Genomic DNA, 24126 nt, shown 5'->3' on the forward strand with positions numbered 1-24126 from the left:
TAGCCACCGTCTGTATGGAAGCTGGCGCTATCCGTCATTATTTTTCTAGTTCGTGTAATAAAAAAAAAAAAAAAAAAATTGGTGCAGCTCGTCTCACAAGATTTTACACATTTTGGAGTATTTTTACACAGACTATGTAGCTTTCCTGTTTAAAAAAAATGCCCAAAGAACTACATATATTTTATGTAATAAAATCGATCCACTGTTTTTTGTCCATTTCACTCCATGATCTATCCGAATAAAATGTTGCATTTGATGGATTCTTTTATCTAATGATATCAATTATTTTAACCGCTTCTTCCCATGATCATTTGCTACTGTTACCAAAAGGTGCCGCTGGGTGGTGGTAAAAAAACTTTCTAGGAATGGCTTAAGAACGCCCTGAGCCAAATAACATTTTCATTCTTGTAATTGAACAATCTAACGTACTTATAAAGAAAACAAAAAAAAAAAAAAAACATCTTCAGATGTAACATTGACTAACTTCACAGAATAAATTCTTCTCACTGCCCAACAGTGATTAAAAACAATTCGCAACACAGAGGATAGTTAGCCAAACATCTCAATGGAGGCTTACATTTTTGGACCTCAAACATTGCATGTAATCAGATACTACTGATCCTGAACCAAAAACTAAAATCACTTCACATCTATCACAACCTATAAAATAGCACACGCACACACTTTCATCCACACTGCTTTTGTACACTGCTCGTTTCTTCCAGCATAGCAAAAACTTCAAGTTTCAGGTGAGAACAGTAATTCATATTATATGCTTGAAAATAAGATTTAAAAAAAATAGCGATCACAATGCCACACAAAGTTAAATACTGGAAGATGTTATCCGCTGACATGGTAAAAAAAAAAAAAAGATTTCTCATTGATGTTTGATGTTTGACCTATTTTGTGAAAATATACTCATAATGAGCATATATATATATATATATATATATATATATATATATATATATATATATATATATATATATATATATATACACACACAGACACATCAGTAAATTTTCTTTTGAAACCCTTCAAATGCTGTCTGGATAAGACCAAACGGTAAATAGACGGTTTGCATAGTGTGACCCAAAGGCCCAAAATGAGCACGCTAACAAATTCACAGTCAATGCTTTAACAATGCTGAGAAAAGAAAATTTAACACTGATCCATCTTTAGAAAGCATTTGGTACACTGAAACAAGAGATTTTGGTTCTCACGTTTTAGAGGAAATTATGTGAGCCATTCACAAGCATAACAAGCAATCATAAGCATCACACGCGCGCGCGCGCACACACAGAGACAGACGCATTCAGTGGCTTCAATCCAGAGGCTCATATAGCAGCAGTTAAAGGTTTTAAACTAAACCGAGTATTAATGTTGGTTTGAGTCCACAAAGACGCAGGAGTCGTGTTATTCTGAACTGAGAGTCAACATTCAATGTAGAAATGTAAAAGGCTTTAAATTCAGGTGCCAAATACTGAAGGTCAAACATCACCTCAAACACTTAACGGAAAACCCTCTCGCTAACATGAACCGAAGGAAACCTTCCACGCCCCCCTCCCGCCCCGCCCCCCGCCCTAAGCTCTTTTTTTGTCCAAGCAAGTCCCAAAATACGTAAGAGTTAAAAGATTGTCTGTCAAAGGAAGGTCAAAACTGCAAATGAAAGTCATTTAGTGTGTGAGAGAATTTAGGTGAGTTGTTGGTTTTTTGTTTTTGTTTTTTTTGGAGGGGGGGGGCGTGAGGGGGTTTTTGGTGTTACTTTTTTTTTTTTTTGGTTCATTGTTTGTTTTTTGGGGTTTTGGTGCGACTACTTTAAGAATCTTTTTACATTCAACAGAAAGAACTGTGTCCACTGTGGATAGCCAAAAAGTTGGCGTGTCAAATGTCCAAAGTTGAGGAAATAAGAGCACCGTGAAACCAAAGCAAGGGCCAATAAAGAAAGTGGTGACTCTCCCCAAAAGGACCACTGACGATTTTGGAGCGAGGCCACCAGACGGAAGAGCCGGTGATGACGTCAACGAGCGACGGCCCAGCGACTTGCCCAAGTGGACAAGGAAACGTCCAAGCATCAAAGATTCATGCGGAGGTGTTCCGGTCGTCTGGAGTTCATCGGGTAGGCTTGTTTTTTGTAGAGCGGAGCGCTCGTGCTGGACGGCCGCCTGATGGGAAGTGGCGCCGAGGCTTCCGAAGCGCCGCTGCTGCTGCTGCTTGTGTCCATTTGCTCCATTGTGGACTCCTCCATGGGTTGTTCCGTGGAGGGTCCCCGTACCCAACAGTTGCTCGGTGCGAACTTCACCGGGCTGTAACAGGTGAAAGAAGTTGCTGTTACTTTGGAACATTACAACACTGAATTTGCTCTTTATTCGCTGAAAGACTTCTATTGGGAGGTTTTGTGCTTGGGACAAAGCAATCAAAATATTGGCGGCCATCTTGGTGCTAAGGTACAACGTTGAAGAGAACTGAGGCGCTTAAAGTTTGATAAAGTAGGACATCGTGGTGTGCAGGAACTACAGTACATTTTGTTGGGTTCAGCTTCTTTTAGACAAACATATTGTACTTGTTCCTCTCTCGTCTCTAACCGCTTTGAACAACAATAAAACACTGCACGTAGTGTGTCAAGGGAGTTATGGTGTATTTTGATTTTGCGATAATAAGCAACTTTTCTGACCCCTCTAGTGACTATTTTTCAGAATTTTAAAGGAAGTTTTGTGGGTGCGTATTATACATGAGTGCACATTATATATGAGAAATTACACCATGTGGTTCGAATATTTTTCCGAGGTTGCCTTTAAACATTGTTGAACATGTTGAACATTCTCTCTACATAGATGTATTGTGCAAATGTAAAAAAAAAAAAATAATAATAATAATAATAATAACACATTCACTGGGGTGAAGATTGTGCCCAAAAGGGGGAAAAGGGAAATTTGTGGTCACCTCACAGGCATCCTCGAGCTTCCGGGGAACTTGCGAGGCGAGCGGACCTTTGGCTCGAACGAGAACTTCTCCTTGGCGTTTTCCAGGACCGACGGAGCCACATATGTGAAACCCTGCGATGAGCAAAAAAAAAAAAAACACACTTGTCAGCTGAATTCCAGCAAATATAGCATAAAAGTGACGGAAGCTTACAGGAGGAGGACTCTTTTAACCAGATGGCACCAATTACCACATTGTGGGAAAACAAACCCCAACCTGTTGAAAAGGCAATGGAAGAACATCCACAGGTTGCCCTTCTTGTACACGATATTTGTGTGGAAATGATACACCTTCGCTCCTTAAAACATGAACTATTATACTGCACTTCAAAGGTGCATCTCAAATTTGTGAACACAGTGTTCCTCCACTGCATCACGCTGCGGTCATCCCCACTGGAGTGTCACAATTTTTTTTGCGGACTGTATCTACTTGTCTGTTGCACAAATCCCTGCCATGAAGCGGAAATATGCAGTTTACAGTGCTTTTTAGAGGGGTTTTATGGTAATATAAATACTGCACACCAATGAAAACAATTAAAACGCGAGGACTCTGGAGCCTACCCCAGATGATTTTGGGGGAGAAGCCGAGTTCTGTACACCCTAAAATGATCACTAACCAATATCAGCACATATTTAGACAAACAACCGTTCATACTCACATTCACCGATGGGCTGGCTAAAGTACTCACCCACTTCTGCTGTTTTATTGCCATCCAGAAAACAAAACAAAATATAACTCCCACCCGAATAGCCACCAACAGTTTGACAGCTTTGTCAAGCGAAGGAACCCGTCCTCGTTCTGGGCCCACCAAAGGAGCCATTCTGCCTGGTGAGCGTTGGTGGCATTTGCAAATAATCACAGACCACTTTGCGTACGGTGGATTAACTCGCTCTCCTTCCATTTGGAGTGTGGGCTGAAAAAATATTCAAAACCCTTCTTGAGCCTGGCTCCCCCCTTCCCAAACACCCCTAAGTAATGGAGGACCCGACAAAGCTGCCCATTGAGAAAAAGAAGACCGCTTCAATCAATTCTGCGTCCATTGTGGAGTAGTAAAGTCGATTAATCGGATAGTTTCAACATGTTTTTGCAATGTGGGAGAAAAGCCGCGCAAGCGTTAGCAGAAAATGCTCACGACACCCGAACTGTAAAACCTCTCGAATGTAAGGCAGACGTGTCGACCTACTCCACGGAGACCACTAGGCCCATTTACACATAATATTTGAAGTGAGTAATTGCATATACGCACATATTTGGACAAAAGTTGTATAATGAAGCAAGAGTGAGGCAACAAAGCCATACCAGGAAGACTTCATTGGCACTCTCGCTGAGCGTGGAGTCGTCCGGGCTGTCCACCGGAGGCTGGCTGGTGAATTTGGAGTCAAACTGGCTGACATCATCGGCCGATTGCTGCCAAAATAAGCGGCTCAGTGAAGTTGATTGTTCTTGGGTTTGGGTCAGGGAGCACGGCGCTATATGCCAGATGAACTCACCAGCAAAGGTTTGAATGGAGGCTCCACTCTGCGTGCTAGGAGCTCCTCCCAGTTGGTATGGCGGAAGAAAGGGTGTGCCTGGCGGGATGACAGAACCATTCATACTGTACATGCCTGCTTTGATTGGTGCTAGTCTACCAAATTACAAGACTTGATCCATAAATAACGGCACTATTATTGGATTGAATAGCCTGACTAGCAAGCAGTGTAGTTTGGTTTGCGCAACTCCTTTGAACACTACAAGTAGTATAAGAGCTTATGCACGTGACGTCACCGTTTTCACGGCGCCATGTTCCTCGTCAAAAAGAGTTGCTCGACACTGTGGGGGACATTGAGCTGGAGCAGAATAAACACAAAGCCCGAGACTTGTTGTGCTGTTGGTTGTTACAACAGACGAGACACATTTTCAAAGAGATCATTCTATGAAATACCATCTGAAAAGACGAGAAAAGATCGATCCCCAACCAAATACACACGACTTCACTTCAGGTAGGAATCATTCTTCTCAATCTCAAATTCCCAAGAAGTATTTACAATGCCAAGTTTGACAGACGGAAGAAAGACGACGGCGACCTCTCCGACGTACACGGAAGCGTGTTGCGGCCAACCTCTCGTGACAGACGTTTTTTTTTTTTTTTTAAACATGCATTGTTCTCAAATGAGTCCAATGCGTATTTAAAAAATAAAATGAACTGTAACTCACACAGAGGTTTACATAGGTTAACGTGTGCCTGCAATAAGCTTCGTGTACGGAGGAGCCGACATCGTCTTATTTTTTTTAACGCATTGTCCTCAAATGAGCCAACTTGGCATTTTAAGTACCTCTTGGGAAGTACTCGCTTGTCCTCTTTTTTTTGTCCAATCATAGTTAATGAATGAGAGTTTGTGTAATATTAGGGGTCATTTATTTAACTATTGGTATTTGTATTGAATACTGAAAATGTCTGAAAAGATTGATGGAATTCGCCAAAGGTTAACCTGTAGCCTAACACACTTCCGCGTTCACGGGCCGCGTGCCCGTTGAGAACAGATCCAGCAACGAAGTATTTGTATGTGTCCAGACTTTTCTACGCTTTCAAACTCTTCCCTGTAAATCTCGCTGGCTTACACACCAGATATATGTGTAGATCCAGTTGCCAAGACAAGAGGAAGCGGGTTAACTGTCCAATTTCTTATCGGCAAAAAAAATCGACTTCGGCATTAACTGTGGGTCCTCTATGCCATGTGTTTCTCATTTTTACATGTACCTTCGTTTATTATCATTTTCTAAATGTTACCGGTATTGGACAAAACTATGGGTGTCGTGCTATAAGACGTATTTTCGCGTCGTTTCCAACTGACTTAGCATTGAAGAATGCTTTGTTTGACCAACACTTCTGGCCAGTGACGTGATTTGATGACGTAGCTGCACGAGCTCTATAGCGCAATTTATCAAAACTTACTTCAGCAACCTCACATTTTTCTTTCTGGAAAACAAAATGGCTAACTTAATGCAACAAATATTTTAGGATATAAATGCTGAGAGGAGCACATTCAAGAATGCAGGTGACCATCTCTGGGCCACGGACACACTTAGCTCACCCCTGGGTTAGAAGTCGATCAAGAGACTCACTTCCAGCGCCTTTTTCGTTGTCACTGTTCCACAACTACATAGATCCCACCGGACGCTTGGCCTGACATCAACGCTCATGTAATAATCTGTTTGCGGGGAGCTAAGTCAGTCGTTTGAATGTGTACATTTACACAAGGAATGTCCTGCCTGGGAGGGTTCTGTCTGAAAGGCCCAGTCGGTACTCAGTTCCTACACCAGAGATGTAAACCTGAAGTGAAAACACACTGTACTGGATTCTATCACTAACCAATGTTAACAGCAATTACGTTCAGCACTACAGTATGTATTTGTATGAAAAAACACATAAATAAACAAATGAATAAGAGTAGGTAGGAAAATGAACAAACGTGCATGTTTGTGCCGTCCGACAATGTACACTGAACTCGCTGTACAAACCACTGATCATTGTTTCTTATTGTGTGATTATTCCCTGGACCTCTGAAAAAAAAAAATTACCTGGATCTCTGCAGCGTCAGTTGGGCCTGCCCCCAGGCGCATTGAGGCGCTTTGCTTTAAAAGCTGAGAGATGAAAAAAAAAATGTCAATTCAGCAGACGCAAACTGTGCAGGAAAGGCGAGCAGTGGAGGGAAGGAGCACTGTCGTTCACCTTTTTGAGGAGATCTCTGGCTTCTTGAGTGAGGTAAGGTGGAAGGCTGAGTTTGCATTTTAGAATTTTGTCGATGGTCTTCTTACGATTTTCGCCAGTGAAAGGAGGCTGAGGGAGAACAGGAAAAGAGCTCAGTCAGCAGTTTAGATGACACAGCCGAAAGCGGAGGCCACGGTATGGACTTACCGCTCCTGTAAGCATGTCATACATGAGAGCCCCCAGGCTCCACCAGTCCACTGCCCTGTTATGTCCACTCCTCATGAGGATCTCCGGAGCCCTAATGAAGAAGTGTGGGGTGGTTAAGATGGCATAACAGCTACTCCCCATGGGCGGGGTTTAAGCCTCTTTTTCCAACAAAACGGTACAATTTGGTTCAGTTTGGCAGAGTACTCATTTTATTGGAGTTCAATCGTAAAAAGTCACTATCTACGGTATCTTTCTCTCTCTCTCTCTCTCTCTCTCTCTCTCTCTCTCTCTCTCTCTCAAGCACAGACGCACACACGCGCACACACACACGCACACACACACACCTGATGCAACATCCTGCTGACAAACCCCACAACAGATAGGGGAGCCTGATCAGAGTTTACCTGTTCCAAACCATTCTGTGGTTAACTGAACTAAACTGTACCGCTTGGTCCTTAGCCTGCACGGTGAGATGCTCAAGACGCACATGTACTCGATGGTACCACAGAAGGTATGGGTGACCGTCCCATCATGGATGGACTCTTTACACAGGCCAAAGTCTGTCAACTTCACATGCCCTGAAAGTACAAATCACATTCCCCTTTGCATGCGGATGTTGAGAACTGTTGTAGCCTTGTTAAAATAGGTGAAAGGAAATGAGAAGACAACTACAGAACAGCAAAGTATTTAGTAAATACAGTGGTACCTCTACTAATGAAATTAATCTCTTCCGGAAGTCTGTTCGTAACGTGAATTTTTTGTAAGGAGGAGCACATTTTTTATGTAAATAGCCTAATCTGTTTATTTCTAAAAAGTATATTTTTCTTTATACTGGAAAACAGATATCCTGGTTGAAGCAGAGGAAAATGGATGGAGGGACGTTTATACAGTGAAGAAAATGAGTATTTGAACACCCTGCTATTTTGCAAGTTCCCCCACTAAGAAATCATGGAGGGGTCTGAATTTTTCATCGTAGTTGCATGTCCACTGTGAGAGAGAATCTAAAAAGAAAAATCCAGAAATCACAATGTCTGATTTTTTTTTGAACAATTTATTTGTGTGATACAGCTCCAAATAAGTATTTGAACACCTGAGAAAACTAATGTTAATATTTGGTACAGTAGCCTTTGTTTGCAATTACAGAGGTCAAACGTTTCCTGTAGTTCTTCACCAGGTATGCACACATTGCATGAGGGATTTTTGCCCACTCCTCCACACAGATCTTATCTAGATCAGACAGGTTTCTGGGCTGTCGCTGAGAAACACTGAGTTTCAGCTCCTTCCAAAGATTTTCTATTGGTTTTAGGTCCGGAGATTGGCTAGGCCACGCAAGAACCTTGATATGCTTCTTACGGAGCCATTCCTTGGTTTTCCTGGCTGTGCGCTTCGGGTCATTGTCATGTTGAAAGACTCGGCCACGACCCATCTTCAATGCTCTGACTGAGGGAAAGAGGTCGCTCCCCAAAATCTCACAATACATGGCCGGGAGTTATCCTTTCCCTACAGGTCAAGTGTCATCCCTATAAACATTCTAAATATTGAAATGAAAAATACATATAACATTATTCATTTCAATGTCTATACAAAAAATAAATATGGAGCGGAGAGCGCGTCATCCATGCGCAACGTTGTGGAAGTGTTATTCGACGTCCAAGTGGTCACCATATTGGCTGTATCTACTGTCCATGATGTCACCCCAGACATTCACCATTGAAAACACGCTGTGGCCCCTACTATGGGACACGCCCCTTGAGACACGGAAGCTCTTTTCGAAGAAGAGAACATCTCACAATCGAGTGACGTGTCCGGAGTAATATTACCCGATTGTTGCGAGCCATATTTAAATAATATGCGGATCACGGCCAAACCACCTCCCCACCAGATCCACCTCCGCGCGGCAGTGATAAAAACAATGCCGCCCACAAGCGACGACGACCCCGCGGCCAAACCGCCTCCCCGTCCGATCCACTTCCGCGGCAGAGACGAGCCACCGCGGCCCGGCCGGCTCGGCCTTGCCGACAAGGCCGTTGGGGATTCACAAGGCCTGCGGAGGCGTCCTTCAGCGGCTGCTGCACGGAAGTCTTCCGATGTGCACATTGACACATTTAGCACCCCTGATTTACGGATTATGCCCCCCCCCCCAAGTACCTGTCATTTGGAACCCACGAAGCTCTTATCCTTTGCACCTGTGCAATCCATCTTTCACAACGAACTGGATCCTTTGAAAAGGTATGAAGAGCGAAGCCATCCTCCCGAGCAATATCCAGCAATGTAACAAGCTGGCATTTTCATTAACACGAAGGAACAAAGAGCTACCTTCCCGCAGGTAAAACTAATAGAAAGAAACAAGTCCGCTTGAGCGCGCTACTGCCTCCAACGTCACTTCCTGCTTCTTGTCGAAAACAAATCCCTCGAGAGGATTTTCATGGCGGGAGTGACAAAAAGCCATATACATCAAAATCATTCTGATCAATCATTGATTCATCAATCTGCCGTTTTTTCATTAATAACATACTAAAAACAATCAATTTCCTGACACTTGACCTTTAATACAGTGCAGTCGTCCCATCCCATGTGCAGAAAAACACCCCCAAAGCATGATGCTACCATCGCATGCTTCACAGTAGGGATGGTGTTCTTGGGATGGAACTCATCGTTCGTCTTCTTCCACACACGGTTATTGGAATTATAACCAAAAAGTTCCATTTGGGTCTCATCTGACAACAAATCTTTCTCCCATGATTCCTCCGTATCCTAACTTACGATGGGACTATTAAGCAGGGGAACATTATGTGGCAAGCATGATTTCAAACCACGACGTCTTTGTGTATTACCAACAGTCACATGCACCTACGATGAAAATTTCAGACCCTTCCATGATTTCTAAGTTGGAGAACTTGCAATATAGTTCAAATACTTATTTTCTTCACTGTATAGGCATCCATTCAGAGCCACTTATCCTCACAAGGGTCACGGGAGTGCTGGAGCCTATCCCAGCTGTCAACGGGCAAGAGGCGGGGTACACCCTGAACTGGTTGCCAGCATATCGCAGGGCACATCGAGACAAACAGCCGCACTCACAATCACACCTCTTAGAATTTAGAGTGTCCAATTAATGTCGCATGTTTTTGGAACATGGGAGGAAACTGGAGTGCCCGAAGGAAACCCACGCAGGCATGGGGATAACATGCAAACTACACACAGGCGGGTCCGGGATTGAACCCGGGACCTCAGAACTGTGAGGCCAACACTCTAACCCGTTGCTCCATCGTGCCACCACGTTTATATATTAATTTCACAAATAAATATTATAGCTTGAAACTGGTTTTGATCTTTGGTTTAATTCCACAATACTGTAGTGTACTTTTTTTTATCTAAAGTTTTAACTTTAAGAGTGTTTAAATGAGACAAATGTGAGAAAATGTTAATGCCTGTCTGAGAAAAGTTTATAAAGTGTATGGTTAGGGGTTTAACAGCCTTAAAACATACATAAGAAACAGAAAAAAAACATCATGCAGATGAAAAAATATATAATGTAAAAGAAAAAACAAACTTAAAAAAAAATGTACTGTAAATGTAAAAATACAAACAACGTGTAAACAAAAAAAAAGTGCAATGCAAATGAAAAAAGAAAATCCTGTAAATCAAAAAACATCCTAAAATGAAAACATCATATCATGCATGAAAAAAATAAATCAACTTCTGTTACAAGGATTTCACTTAACGTCGGTATTTTTTGGAACATAACCCCCGCATTCAATGAGGAAACGGAATTGATTGCGGGGCAAGAAAAGTGAGACACCCTTCCTATATGGCAGCTTTACATGTTTTTTTTTTCTGCATTTGTTGAGAATGCATGCTTTAGGTATTGTTGGTTAAAACCTAAAGCTGAAGAATAGAAATTATGAAATAACACGTTCAGATTGTGAACGACCATTTCAGCGGTCAATGACACTCGTTTCGATCATGCACGAAAAAGAGTCATGACGTGTGTGTACCGTTGCTGTTGAGCATGATGTTTTCGGGCTTCAGGTCTCTGTAGATGATGCCTTTCTGATGCAAGTGACCCAGGGCCATTGAAATTTCAGCCAAGTAAAAACTGTCAGATGAAAGACATGAAGTTACCGTCATTAAATGTGCAGGTTTAGGGAAGGTATAAAAATCACTGCGATTAATTTTAAAACTTCTCATTCAATAAATATGACTGTTGATTTGGGCTCCATTTTTCCATCACAATATTGCTACATTTTGTAATCAAAGTTTGGTCTGCTATACAAATTAAATATGAAACATTTTTATAGTGATTGCAGAGTCATTACAAATAAAAAAAAATGTATTTTCCATACATAATATTGGCATATTATTTATATTTCCCACTTGGTAATGGTCTGAATGTGAGTGGGAATGGTTGTCCGTGTCCATGTGTGCCCTGCGAGTGACGAGCGACCAATTCAGGGTGTAGTCTGCCTTGTGGCTGAAGGACACTCTAGGTTGGAGTTTGATGATCACCTTTGTGGCCGTGTCATCGGAATGGACGTTTCCGACCCGTCAATCACTCGTACAAGAAGAGCCAATTAGATAGCCGCATTGTCTTAACCCCTGGCTTGACACACCCCTGCCGCCATGTTGTCTCACAAGCAATACTGGTTGTCAGTAGCGTGCGCTTGGAAAAGTTAATGTTGTGAAGAAAATGGTCCTCAGATGCGCTTGAGGAACGTGCAATTCTGATGAAAGATATCCTGCTAGGTTATAAGGGGCCCGGTTGATTCATTTTCCAAAGCCTAAGACACAGTTGACGAATGTCTACGATGGATTAAGGCTTGCGGAAGAGCGCACGTACAACTAAATGTGGACAATATCAACAAACACAAGGCTGTATGCTCGAAGGTTAGTGAGGGAGAGGTATCTTCTCTGGGTTTGATTTCATTATTATCGGTGCTTTATACATTGCAGGAGAACAACTTTCACTTTGTAAGTGTATCACTGACCTGCTGAATGAAGTGTGGAATGTTTTATGCCGAAGAGTCGGGTTAGTGATACGTAAATGCGCGATGTCATGCAAGAGAAATGTCCATTTGCCAATTTGTATCACATCAGACTTTCAAGACAGAGCACTGGGTTCGATTACGAGCCATATCAAACTTTGTCATCTGGTGACTCCGGTACCGACTGAGTTAACCATTGTATAAATGCACTTGTAGAAAATCGAACCTAACTCACTTATAAAGACTACAATGTTATTACTGCTGATCTTTCCAAGTAAAAAGTACTCACCCTGCTTTGCATGCGCAGTACGATTCCACAATTTTATCCTGTTGGATTCCAATATGAGGTTTGTGAGGTGTCAAACATTTTTGCATCGATTGTCAACATTTCGCTGTAACTCTGACATTGCGTTTTGTTCCGTCCAAAATCTTAATTCCGTGTACATATTCTTCCGTGAAATAGTTGAGAACTCGCTGTAGAACTCTCATGGTCAAGTCTGACGTATTTGGCAAAAAAAAAAAAAAACATACTGCAATATTGTCTGGAATATGCGATAGAGAATCGACTTCAAATGTATTCTGTTTAATCGCCATTTTGGAAGCTTGTGGGACATGGCAACTGGAGCTGAGGGGGCGGAGCTTAAGATCGCCAGTCGGAAAGGTCCATTGCATCCACGTCTTGGATACTGGGTGAAGAGAGGGGCGGAGCTGTTAACTGATCACCACCTGGTGGAGAGTTGGCTCCAAAGGTGGGGGAAGAAGCCAGTCCGACGTAGCCGGGCCAAATACTGAGTCCTAGTGGACCACGTTCCGCGACTCTATTGCTGAGGAGGCTGACCAGAACTGTAGCCGTAAGGTGGTCGGTAGTCTACATGTGTTTTGTGTATTTGGAGAATGCGTTCAACCGTGTCCCTTGGGGAGTCCTGTGGAGGATACTTTAGGAGTATGGGGTATCGAACCGCCCTGATACGGACTGTTTGGTGGCCTCAGCATTGCATCTCTGCTCCGCTGCGGAGTAATATTCAAAATTAAATTTGCGTTCAGATGGTGGTGTGGACTGGATCTAGCAGCCAACGTTCAAGAAGTACTTAACAGCCTATAACATGAACGCCGTTGAGCCTCCCAAGCCCACCAGGACAAACTCATTGGATCTATACGATTCACATAAAAAGCCCATTTTGAGCTCAAAACGGTCAATTTCTTTGAAAGATGACTGATTAGCATATACGATATGAAAAATGCTTCCAAACCATGAAAAAAACAAAAACAGAAACAAGTACAGCAGTAACTGAGCATGGTGTACTGTGGTGCGTAATAACTTATTCTCACAGCACTGTGTAAACTAGTTCATTGTGTGCCATTCGTGACCTTGAAATGTTATATGGGCCTCTAACGCAGGCTGCATACTATAATACAATATATATAATACCATTGGGGATAATGTGATTGGTCATTGATGGGAACAAGCAATAAATGTGTCGGCTTCAAGTTAAACCGAGTACCCTAACAGATTAAACTTACCATGCTGTGTCTTCCATAAAGATGCCCTCTCTCTCCAGTTGCATAAAAAGCTCCCCACCTGCAGTCAGCACAGACCAACCCATTCACATGAGAAAAAAAAATGACTGAATCTGGTCCACCACCTCATTCTGGGTTATGTAAAGTGGATTCCATCAATGATGTCATTGAGGAGGGACAAGCTCACGATGCTCATCATAGTGCACGTTGATCACAATGCTCACCGCTGAGATACTCCAGGATTAGGTACAACTTTCCTTCTGTCTGGAAGGCATACATAAGATCCACTATGAAAGGATGCTTCACTTCTTCTAAAATGTTCCTCTCGGCTTTGGTGTGCGCTGTGTCCTTTGCGTTGCGAACAATCATGGCCTGACAAAAGGATGGAAAAACACGGGAGGCAAGACATAATTAGTATTCAGGCGATACCTTAATTGTGTTAAAGTCTCCGCATTAGTGACAGCTCTGGAATCAGACACCCAGCATGAGAGCAAGAGTGAAGCCTCATTAAGCCAATAAACACATCATTATCCAAAACCTCAAGCTTCGGGGAATGGAGCAAGTCGGGCAATCGTTTAGTGTCAGCTGAAGCTAAGAGGCCAAGCGGAGCATAAAAGCCGCTATGAGGTTTCATGAGGAGAGGAAAAAAAAAAGGGCCTGCTGCAGTTACTTTGGGTGGTCGGCTCCTCGCATGTGGCTTCACAAGTGAATGCACCAGTCTGTCATCAGGACAGAAAAAGGACACATTGTGGCACATGTGAAACACTATACATGATTAGGCGGCATTGGGCTTTAAGTGATACGTAATTAAGAGCGCTAATTCTCCACAAATAAGGGCTGCTTGTGCGTCCTCACAAAATGCCACCCCTATGACACTGCTCCGCTTAGTGTGTACACTAGGAGGCAGTAGTGCTCGCGATGGCATAAAAAGATACCGACAGTAAACCTACATGAGGAACGCCAATGATTTGTACGCACCTTTTTCAAAACCTTCATTGCAAATATCTTGCCAGAGGTGGAACCCGATACCTTCCGAACCTGAAAAACCTGACAAACAAAAATACTTTCAATAAAAGAAATCATAAATCTCGTGAGAGACTTAAAGTGTTGACACCATTAGTATTTCACTTTTTCTTTTGGCTTTTTCTGTTTTATTGTGGTGCCACCAGAGAAGTGTACTAGTGACCCCAATGAAGAAAAGTATGAAAACGACCATCAGACTGAATTCACAACGTGACGGACTGACTGACAATATGATGAGCAATAATTAATCTATTACAATCATTTTACAAACCAATTGCATAATTACAGTATAACCTGGTTAGAACACCACTTGGAGATAGTATCGCTCCCTATTCACTTTCACTTTTATGAATTTGTCAGGTGAGTTGCATTTTGTCACGAGTTTTACTTTTTATTTTATTAAAGGCTGGTTAATTTCACTTTATACATACATGACAGTTAACGTATAACGTTTTCATAAAATATTCTGTAGTTAATAAAGGCTAGACAGAGAAAGTCTGAGCCGAGACTTAATTAACTGATTGCTCCTCTGCTGTTCCACGGGTAATTGATGGTCTGCCCTGAAAATGTTTATAATTGCTTCTACACCCTACAAGATGCTGGCAAAGCACTTTTTTTCTGAAATGAAGCTCTTCCCCCACTTCAACATAGTTCCAGGGCCCCAAGATGATGCCAAAGCAACACTATACAGTACTTTTATATTGGACTCGGGTTTTGTCCTCAGCATAAAGATAGCATATACTGGTGGGTGACTTTTACTGAGGATAGGTTCTTCTTCTTTTTTTCCTTTCGGCTTGTCCCGTTAGGGGTCGCCACAGCGTGTCATCTTTTTCCATCTTAGCCTATCTTCTGCATCTTCCTCTCTAACCCCAACTGCCTTCATGTCTTCCCTCTCCACATCCTTCTCTTTGGTCTTCCTCTCGCCCCTTTGCCTGGCAGCTCCATCCTCAGCACCCTTCCACCAATATACTCACTCTCTCGCCTCTGAACATGTCCAAACCAACAAAGTCTGCGCTCTCGAACCTTGTCAGCAAAACATCCAACTTTGGCTGTCCCTCTAATGAGCTCATTTCTAATCCTATCCAACCTGCTCACTCCGAGCGAGAACCTCAACATTTTCATTTCTGCCACCTCCAGTTCTGCTTCCTGTTGTTTCTTCAGTGCCACCGTCTCTAATCCGTACATCATGGCCGGCCTCACCACTGTTTTGTAAACTTTGCCCTTCGTCCTAGCAGAGACTCTTCTGTCACATAACACACCAGACACCTTTCGCCAGCTGTTCCAACCTGCCTGGACCCGTTTCTTCACTTCCTTACCACACTAACCATTGCTCTGGATTGTTGACCCCAAGTATTTGAAGTCCTCCACCCTCGCTATCTCTTCTCCCTGTAGCCTCACTCTTGCCCCTCCACTTTTCTCATTCACGCACATATACTCTGTTTTACTTCAGCTAATCTTCATTTCTCTCCTTTCCAGTGCATGTCTCCAAAATTGACAAACGGGCAAATTTGGGAATTATGAATTGTGACCGTAAAGGGGAACACTGTACACATGACATTATTTCCTACAGCCATCATATTTTATCAGTTGCATGATCTCTAAGATCTAAGACAAGAGCTGTATCAGAAATCTTGCCTTTTTATGATCATGTTTTGATTTACAATTTCCGAGAGGAATTCATTTGAAAAATACAGTATATGAATTGTTGTGGGTGTAGAACTGTTCTACATCATATAGAGCGTTGTGTGTAATATTCTGACTTCCTCGTGCAGCCAAAGAGGTGACCGCAGCACTGCTGCGACCAGTTAGTCTGTATTTGGATTGGAATAGCTCGGTGACCAGTGGCATTGAGGAGTGAGGCACAATTTCCATTGCCTTAATGAAAGAGATGTGCAAAACCGTTCACCTTTCCATAGCCGCCCTTTCCCAGAACCTTCAGCAGCTCAAAGCACTCGGGCCTGATCTGCTCAGTTCCCTTGTTCACGGTGTTCTCAGAAATCTCAAACTTCTCACAGTCATCTAGGTCGCTGGTAAAACAAAAAAAGACATAAAAAGAAATTAAGGACAAATTACATTTCATCAGAATTACAGCTGGGTATGAGAATTAGTTGTAGTGTGTGTTTGGATTCAACCACTGGGATTCCTTGCACATAGGTATAAATTTCTGTGCAGCAATTACTTGGCTATAAAATGGTCACTAGACGAATACAGGGCTGCCACTCATTTTTGTCGCAGGCCACATTGTAGTTATGGTTTCTCTCAAAGGGCCACTATGACTGTCAAATCACATAAATATTGAATCACCACTTTATAAAATTGCAGAGACAAGTGACTAGTTTTGAACTTGAAAGTAAAGGGTAATACTTTGTAAAATGTTCAGGGTTCATACTCAGTCTGACCCAAAAAATTTAAGGGCTTTTTAGGGGCATTCTTAGGGGCCGACACGAAAAATTTAGGGCCATCGTGGGAAATCGAGAGTAAGGAAAAAAGACATCCAATGGTGCCATCAACCGTTCTTGGTTCATCAAATGTTCCAGTACCTCAGTACGTGTGACAGTGATCACCTGTCGCCCCTTGTGGTAGTTCTCATTGATATGACCATTGTCAACGTCTTCACATAACAGTATACAGAAAAACAGATTCTAACTACAATTGCAACTATATTCACAAATGTCTTCTACTGATGTCTGTTGCAGCACCCCTACTCTAGCTCCTTGAGCCTACCCAGTGCCTCCTCTATTTGTTGCTGCAGAGGTGCCAAAGTCGCTCTCTTGTCCTTTGCTCTGCCTCTGAGTGCATTGGCCTCGGTGATAAACCTCAGATTCCTCTTTTCTTCTGCCTCCTCACACAGCCTGTCAGCCTTCACAATAAGCGTACATATGTCAGTCTCTATTCTGGCTTTTTTGGCTTTGAGGCAGTAGAGATGAAAAGTGGGCAGCAATGCCAAATGTAGCCAGGTACGAAGTCTTCCTTTCCCCACAGTGCTAGTTTTTAGCAATGTCACTGTCTGGGAACATGACTGCAAACACTTTCAAATTATTTTCACAAGATTTGTAACTGTAATGGCTGCAGATCACTTTTAAAGTCCACATGATCTCTCCCTTTAAAGAGTCCGTCTTCGTGTATTGAACTACGTTCATAAAGCCTGACTTCTGGCTGGACAACTGTAGGTGCGCATTAGGGATTGCAACCAGTTACAAATAACCGATTATAATCGTTTTTTCTAAAACCGAAACCGTAATCGGACTTTCGAAATCGGTTAAAATTTCCAATCATTTCTTCCGGTTCCGGTACTCCACATTGCGCTATTTTTTCAACATCATTTCCACTTTTTTCAAGTTTCGCTGTTAAGAGTAAAGTTGGACTCAAAAGAACATTCAGTTAAATCAAAGAAACATCAAACATGGCATCGAGGAAACGCTCCAAAGTATGGGAGTAAGCTTGTTTTATTGGCAGACATCAAAACACTACTCGCATAACTCTATGAACTCGTCACTCTGGAAGAGCAACAACAAAAACAGTCCGCGCGGAACCCCGCACCCCAACTCGAGGTCCCGCGGGTGAATTATGTAAACACCACAATGGTACCGGTTTTAAAACCGGTTAATCGTTTTTTTTTGCTACAGCTGTTCGGTTAAAACCGGTTATGAAAGTAAGCGTTTTTTTTTTGCAATCCCTAGTGCGCATGGACTGCTAGTACCACTGCCTGAAGTTGATGCTTCACTATCTTGATATTTTAGAAACAGATTCATACCAATGGAAGATGAGAGAGTCTTCGCCAAATCAGCGTATCTCCTATTTTTCCGGTGCGACTCCAGCGCTTTGACGCCCATCTTTTGAAGCTGGTAACTCTGCTTGCACAGATGGCAGTAAAACATGTGCCGATCTTTTGGATCTCGACGAACCCAGCTCCCAAACGCCTTACTTTCAACCCAAGCTTCTTGAAAAATGCACTTCCCCGTGATACAAGTTGGATCGATGAAAGAACTACGTTACGTCGTAACGAAGTGAAATGCCTACTCACGGAAACAAACGATGGAATATCAACAAGATGGCGACTAGTTGTCAACACAGTGACTTCCATTGACAATTTTCAGCTGTTTTGGACGCCAGACGGATCACTATTTTTTTTTAAATAAAAGATTAATTTATTTTTTAGGGAGAATTTTGGCGGTAGAGGTCCTCCTTTTGATTTTTCTTTTTATTTAAGGCCTTTTTAGAGGCTTGACCGGTTTTCGCAGATTTTAAGGACTTTTAGGAGCCCCTAAATGCACCTTCGAAAATTTAGGGGTTTTTAGAGACTTTTAGGGTCGCGTGCGACCCCTGTGTACTGTAAAAAGGGCTTTGGCAACAAAAACATCCTTGCGAATGTTTATTCCATATGACAGTTTAATTTTTTTTTCTACGGATTGTAGCAAGACTTGTGGAGGTTCAAGCAAATGATTTGCTTTCGTGGGCCACATAAAAATGATTTGGTGGGCCAAAACTGGCCCTCAGGCGTTGTGTTTGACACCTGTGTACTAATGTGAACAAATTTTCATTAATCTCGCGAAGAATTTTACATTGTAAATGCAGAATAACATAACATCCATTCATTCATTTTCTTAGCCGGTTATCCTCATAAGGGTCACAGGGAGTGCTGGAGCCTATGCCAGCTGTCAACAAGCAGGAGGCGGGCTACACCCTGACCTGGTTCCCAGACAATCACAGAGGGGAAATTTAGAGTGTCCAATTAATGTTGCATGTTTTTGGGATGTTGGAGCCCAGAGAAACCCCATGCAGGCACTGGGCGAACATACAAACTCCACACAGGGAGGGCTGAGATTGAACCCGGGTCCTCCGAACTGTGAGGCCAACGCCTTCCAGCTGTGCCACCATGCCGCCAATAACATGACACTAAGCATTAAATATTGTAGAATGCTTGATCCGCTTTGATTGTCCAGAATGACACGTTCCCTTTTGCACCAAACAATTGATACTCACAAGTCAAAATCACTGCATTGTTCCATATAGTCACCGATCTCACCCTGAAAACAAGGAAAACATCAAAGCAAATGTGTTTAGTGCATTTCAAACACAGGATAACTCAATGCGCTTTACATGATTATAAGCATTCTGATACATCAATATAATCATCTAAAAAAAAAGTACAATTAAAATTGCTTGTACTGCAAGAAATATCACTGAAAAGTGGAAGTACTCTAAAATGCATGACAAAAGGTTTTTAATATGGATTTGAAAACACTCACACTTGGGGCTGACGTCACCTCTGTTCGTCACTTTTTCCATTTTTTGGCAGCAAAGTAGCTAAATGCTGCTTCACCCTGCTTAGGACTCTGCGCTCCACTATTTGAGCTGAGTCTGTCAATCTCAGAGCTCTACTGGGTTTTTACTCCGGAAGCATTTCTTTCATGTATTCAGGACCTAAACTATTTCATGATTTATAGACCCCTAGCAGAACTTTTACATCTACTCTAAAACTTACTGAACGTTAGTGCAAGGACTTTAGATTTGGAGTTATATGCTCTGATCGCTTTGTTCTGGTCGAAACCCGAGCTGCAGCATTCTAAATGATCTTGAGAAAATATGAACATTACAAAGGCAACTGGCACAAACATGATTCTATCTTATTCATTAATTCATTTTCCAAGCCGCTTATCCTCATAAGGGTCGCGGTGGTGCTGCCACCTATCTCAGCCATCATCGGGCAGGAGGCGGGTACATCCTGAACTGGTTGTCAGCCAATCGCAGTGACTCTAGCTTGGATGAGCACAATTTGTTTTTAACTTTTTACGTGAACACTCATAATAATGAAAAGTGCTGTAATACATTGTGTGCTTGGACACCTCACAATGATAATTATGTTATTATTGTTGTTATATTATTGTAATATTATGTGGGCAGCACGGTGGAGCAACTGTTTAGAGCATCTGCCCCACAATTTTCTGGCCACTGCGGTTTCCTCCCACATCCAAAAAACAAGCATTAATTGGAGACTCTAAATTGCCCCTAGGTGTAAATGTGAATGGTTTTGTTCATGTGTGCCCTGCGATTGGCAGGCAACCAGTTTAGAGTGTACTCTGCCAGATGGGAGCTGGGATAGGCTCCAAGCACTCCCACGACCCTTGTGAGGATACGCGGCTCAGAAAATGGCTGTAAAGATAGTATTATGTTGAGAATAATTTCATTTTTTGTCACTTTAACTTTACCAAATACCACAGTCCTCAGACTGATGCAGGTATTATACATCTATGCCTCTAATTTTAGGATTTTATTTTTAATAGTATTTGAACTTTTACTTTTTGCCCCCTTTTCACATAAAATTGCAAATTTTGTCTAACATTACAACTTGTTTTCATTTAAAATCCTTTTTTTTTCCCAGAACTTGCCTTCTTTTTATGCATTTATCTATTATGACTTTCCCACTAAAACTATATCTTTTACTTAGTTTTTTATTGTAATTTTATGAATACAGTCCCCCACAAAAATATTTTGGTTTTTTTCCCACATGACTATTCTTTTGTGTAGCTTGAATAAGCCTTTTTACCGGCATGTTGTGCATTAAAATATTGTAGCTTGAAGATGTGACTGGGCACAGAGAAAAATAATTCAACAGTTAAAATAGATTCTAGCTGTGTTGAGTTCAGGTTACAATATTTTGCTAAATGAGCCATGAACCTTGTTGTGGATGACATACAGTACAATTTCTGTATTTTTCTGTGTGTGAACGTTTAATTTGTTGTTCATTAACAAATTTAGTCATAATGGCACCAAACAAACGTGTGCGACGTTTCACTCCCAATACAGAAAATGTCTAGAACGGTGATTCTCAAAGCGTGCGACAAGTCCCACTAGTGGTATGAAACAAATTAAATACAAATAACCAAGTGAACTCGGAATGAAGCTTGTAGGTATGCATACAACCTGTTTAAACTCTTGACACAAATAAACTCTGTGTAAAGTACAGTTTACTTTTTACATACAAAACTTTGGTTTTTTTACTTTATGTGCAACATAAATACTCATATTTAAATTTGAAGTCCAACTAATTATTAATTAATCAATTAATGTTTCACCGCATTTGATCAAATGTATTTTAGCACTGATTTTATTTAAGATTTTTAATAAAACTGTTATCCATCCATTTTCTGAGTCCCTTATCCTCACAAGGGTCGCAGGCGTGCCGGAGCCGATCCCACTTGTTAAGGGCAGAAGGCAGGGTACACCCTGAACTGGTTGCCAGCCAATCGCAGGGCGCATGGAGGCAATCACACCTCGGGGCAATTTAGAGTTTCCAGTGAACACGTTTTGGGGGTGTGGGAGGAAAGCGGAGTGCCAGAAGAAAATCCACGCAGGCACGGTTTTGAACATGCAAACGCAACACAGGCGGGGGCGAGATTTGAACCCGGGTCGTCAGAACTGTGAGGGCAACGATCTAACCAGATGCGCCTCCATGCTGTCCATTTAACATTTAAACTGTACATATAGTTCCAGTGGCTTCGAATCGTAAGCTTACAGCTATTTTTTTATGAACGCTCAGACCTATTGCGTTGCTTTATTCTAATTTTGGTCAACTGTTGATTGATTTGATACTTCTTAGTCTCGGTAATAATGTCTCTGACCCCCATTAATCATTTTTCTCACGTTGTAAGGCAGTTTCCCCCAACGTAGATACTATATTTGAAATGATATGGCGAACATCGGCTCAAAATTCAAATCTAAAACCAAAGTACGGAAAGTGCGTCGTCAACGATTGAACGGAATTCAAATCAAGACGTTACAGAGTGCAAAGCGGAAAGAAAGTCGCGGGAAACGCAGGGCGAGGACCGCGTCCGATAATGGATGCCGCCCACCCTCGCGTTAGCAACTCGCCGTCGCTGCTAAACGTTTGAGAGCAAAGCCGCCGTTAGCATCAATGCTAACGTGTGTTGGGCCGTATATACCCCGTCTTCGAGTTCCTCGTCCGACACACTCTGGTCCGGTGGGTCCAGGTCAATGTCGAAGACACCCGCCATGGCCCCCACAGCGCTTGGCCCGGTGTTAACACGGAAAACCCAAGCCCGCCTTGCCTCGTGGGAGAGCCATAACAGCTTCAACCGGCCGGCTACAACTGAGAAAACACGAGCCAATAATCGTCCACCCGGAAAGCGAACCAAAACACAACAAGAATTCGGCAGGCGGGAACGCCTCGAGCGTCGACCACCGCCACTGCTCGGCTCAACTCGGTCATTTCCGGGCGTGGTCGGCGAGCTCCGGCTACGTCCGACAACACTCGGCGAAATTGTCACGAAGAGACGACGAAGCTCTATTCGTCAACCTGACGATGTACATTTGGCAAATACTACATTGGAATTAACTGCTAAATTCTCTCATTTGAGGTAAACACGACAACGTGAAAATTCTGTACTACATTACAGATACGCAAACCCTCAAATCAAAATTATTTCCAGTAGATGGCACCAAAAAAAAACATTTTCAACATGAATGACATTTTCATTCCATATTCGTTCCGTTTGTTTCCATTGTTAATATTTTGGAGCTGAATGAAGAATACGTGTACTTTTAATGCCGCTGTGCAACGCTAGAGATTGAAAGATGAAATTAGGTTCAGGTTATCTGGAACCTATCTGAGTTGACTTTAGGACTAGCATTCACACTGATGTTCAAAATTCAGAGTTTGTTAAAAAAAAAAAAAAACATTATTATACCTTACTAGATGCTCAAGTTGTGCAAAAAATACTGGACATGAATGAGTGAATGTGTTTGGCCACAGGAGGTTCAGCAAGGGATCATGGTTTAAATAAGCCAATTTAAAGTAAAAAGAAAAACTTCAGAAGAAAGAAACAGCAGCTAAACCTGTCAGGTTATTTATTCTCTTTCTGTTTCAATTGTCAGTTTTCAAATACATACTGGAGTTCTTGGACTATGATGTGGTTATTTCAGAATAGTACAACAATTTGCTGGGAATTTGTTTCTTGCTGTCAACACAAATACTAAATTGTTTTATATTTCCCCTATCCTACTATGAGTCTTGTTCTGTTGTCAACCCGACGAGTCAAAAATGTTCGCCTAACTATGATTTAGAGCTTTCTGCATCAAGACAGGAGTTGTTCTTGCTCTCGGATGGGGTTCTGCTACTTCTCCTCAAGGGACACGATCCTAAACCTGGTCTATATAAAAGTGCCTTGACATGTATTGAATAAATGTAATCATCTCTATCCTTGAGTCAGCAGGACATCCCAGCAGTAGCTCAATCCAAAACACTTGAGTCAAAATCTCCAGCAGAGCTTTAGTTGGAGAGCTAGAAGTCATGTTGTTTTTTTGTTTTTTGTTTTTGTTTTTTTTTGGAGCCCTCAGCATGTGGGTAAGTAGAGCTCTCTTTTCTATGTGACGATTCACATTACATGATGAAGCCATAATGTAAATCAGGTGGCCCGGAGGTTTTTTTCCCCCTATTTTCTTTTTCTCTTTATATTTATAAAAGGCACAGACTTGGTGTCAGAAGGTCTGGACTTTTGTGGATCCTCTTGAGTTCTGCTATGGAGTTCATTCATCACGTTATATGTTCACAAGCTGTTCTGGACTTGTCTACTTTCTCTTTGCACTCTTTAAATAAATGTGCAGAATATCAGGGTGAGTCATCATACAGAGGCAAAACTTGTGCTGCGTTTGATTTTCTGCTGAAGTAAAACACTCCACCCTTCCGGGTTTATCTCCTCCAAT

At 42.1% G+C, this 24126-nt stretch overlaps 1 protein-coding gene across 2 annotated transcripts; it reads right to left on the minus strand.

The window, feature by feature from the left end:
- Positions 1-1371: 1371 nt before the first annotated feature.
- Positions 1372-22840, minus strand: rps6kb1a (ribosomal protein S6 kinase b, polypeptide 1a). 2 transcript variants are annotated; one of them, XM_061802780.1, is made up of 15 exons: positions 22347-22838; positions 19387-19430; positions 16310-16430; positions 14359-14427; positions 13605-13752; positions 13384-13441; positions 10876-10976; positions 7365-7455; positions 6878-6968; positions 6692-6799; positions 6541-6603; positions 4473-4550; positions 4282-4389; positions 2944-3056; positions 1372-2306 (listed from the first exon to the last, which is right to left on the minus strand). In XM_061802780.1, the coding sequence occupies exons 1-15, from the start codon at positions 22416-22418 to the stop codon at positions 2075-2077; spliced, it is 1497 nt and encodes a 498-aa protein (XP_061658764.1). In that variant the 5' UTR covers positions 22419-22838; the 3' UTR covers positions 1372-2074. The 2 variants fall into 2 exon arrangements, with proteins under 2 accessions (XP_061658764.1, XP_061658765.1); XM_061802781.1 differs by lacking the exon at positions 1372-2306 and adding an exon at positions 3136-3198 and having other exon boundaries at positions 22347-22840.
- Positions 22841-24126: the final 1286 nt, after the last annotated feature.

Source organism: Syngnathoides biaculeatus, chromosome 18 (genome assembly GCF_019802595.1).
Source record: "Syngnathoides biaculeatus isolate LvHL_M chromosome 18, ASM1980259v1, whole genome shotgun sequence".
In the NCBI taxonomy this organism is placed as follows: Eukaryota; Metazoa; Chordata; class Actinopteri; order Syngnathiformes; family Syngnathidae; genus Syngnathoides; species Syngnathoides biaculeatus.

Bases quoted from the DNA above. Each gene is read 5' to 3' on its own strand.
- rps6kb1a (XM_061802780.1), bottom strand. From the start codon at position 22,418: ATGGCGGGTGTCTTCGACATTGACCTGGACCCACCGGACCAGAGTGTG. The intron at 10,977-13,383 runs GTAAGTTTAATC...TTCATCTGACAG, and splicing joins TTTATGGAAGACACAGCATG to TTTTTACTTGGCTGAAATTT. The intron at 6,800-6,877 runs GTAAGTCCATAC...GTTCTCCCTCAG, and splicing joins ATGACATGCTTACAGGAGCG to CCTCCTTTCACTGGCGAAAA.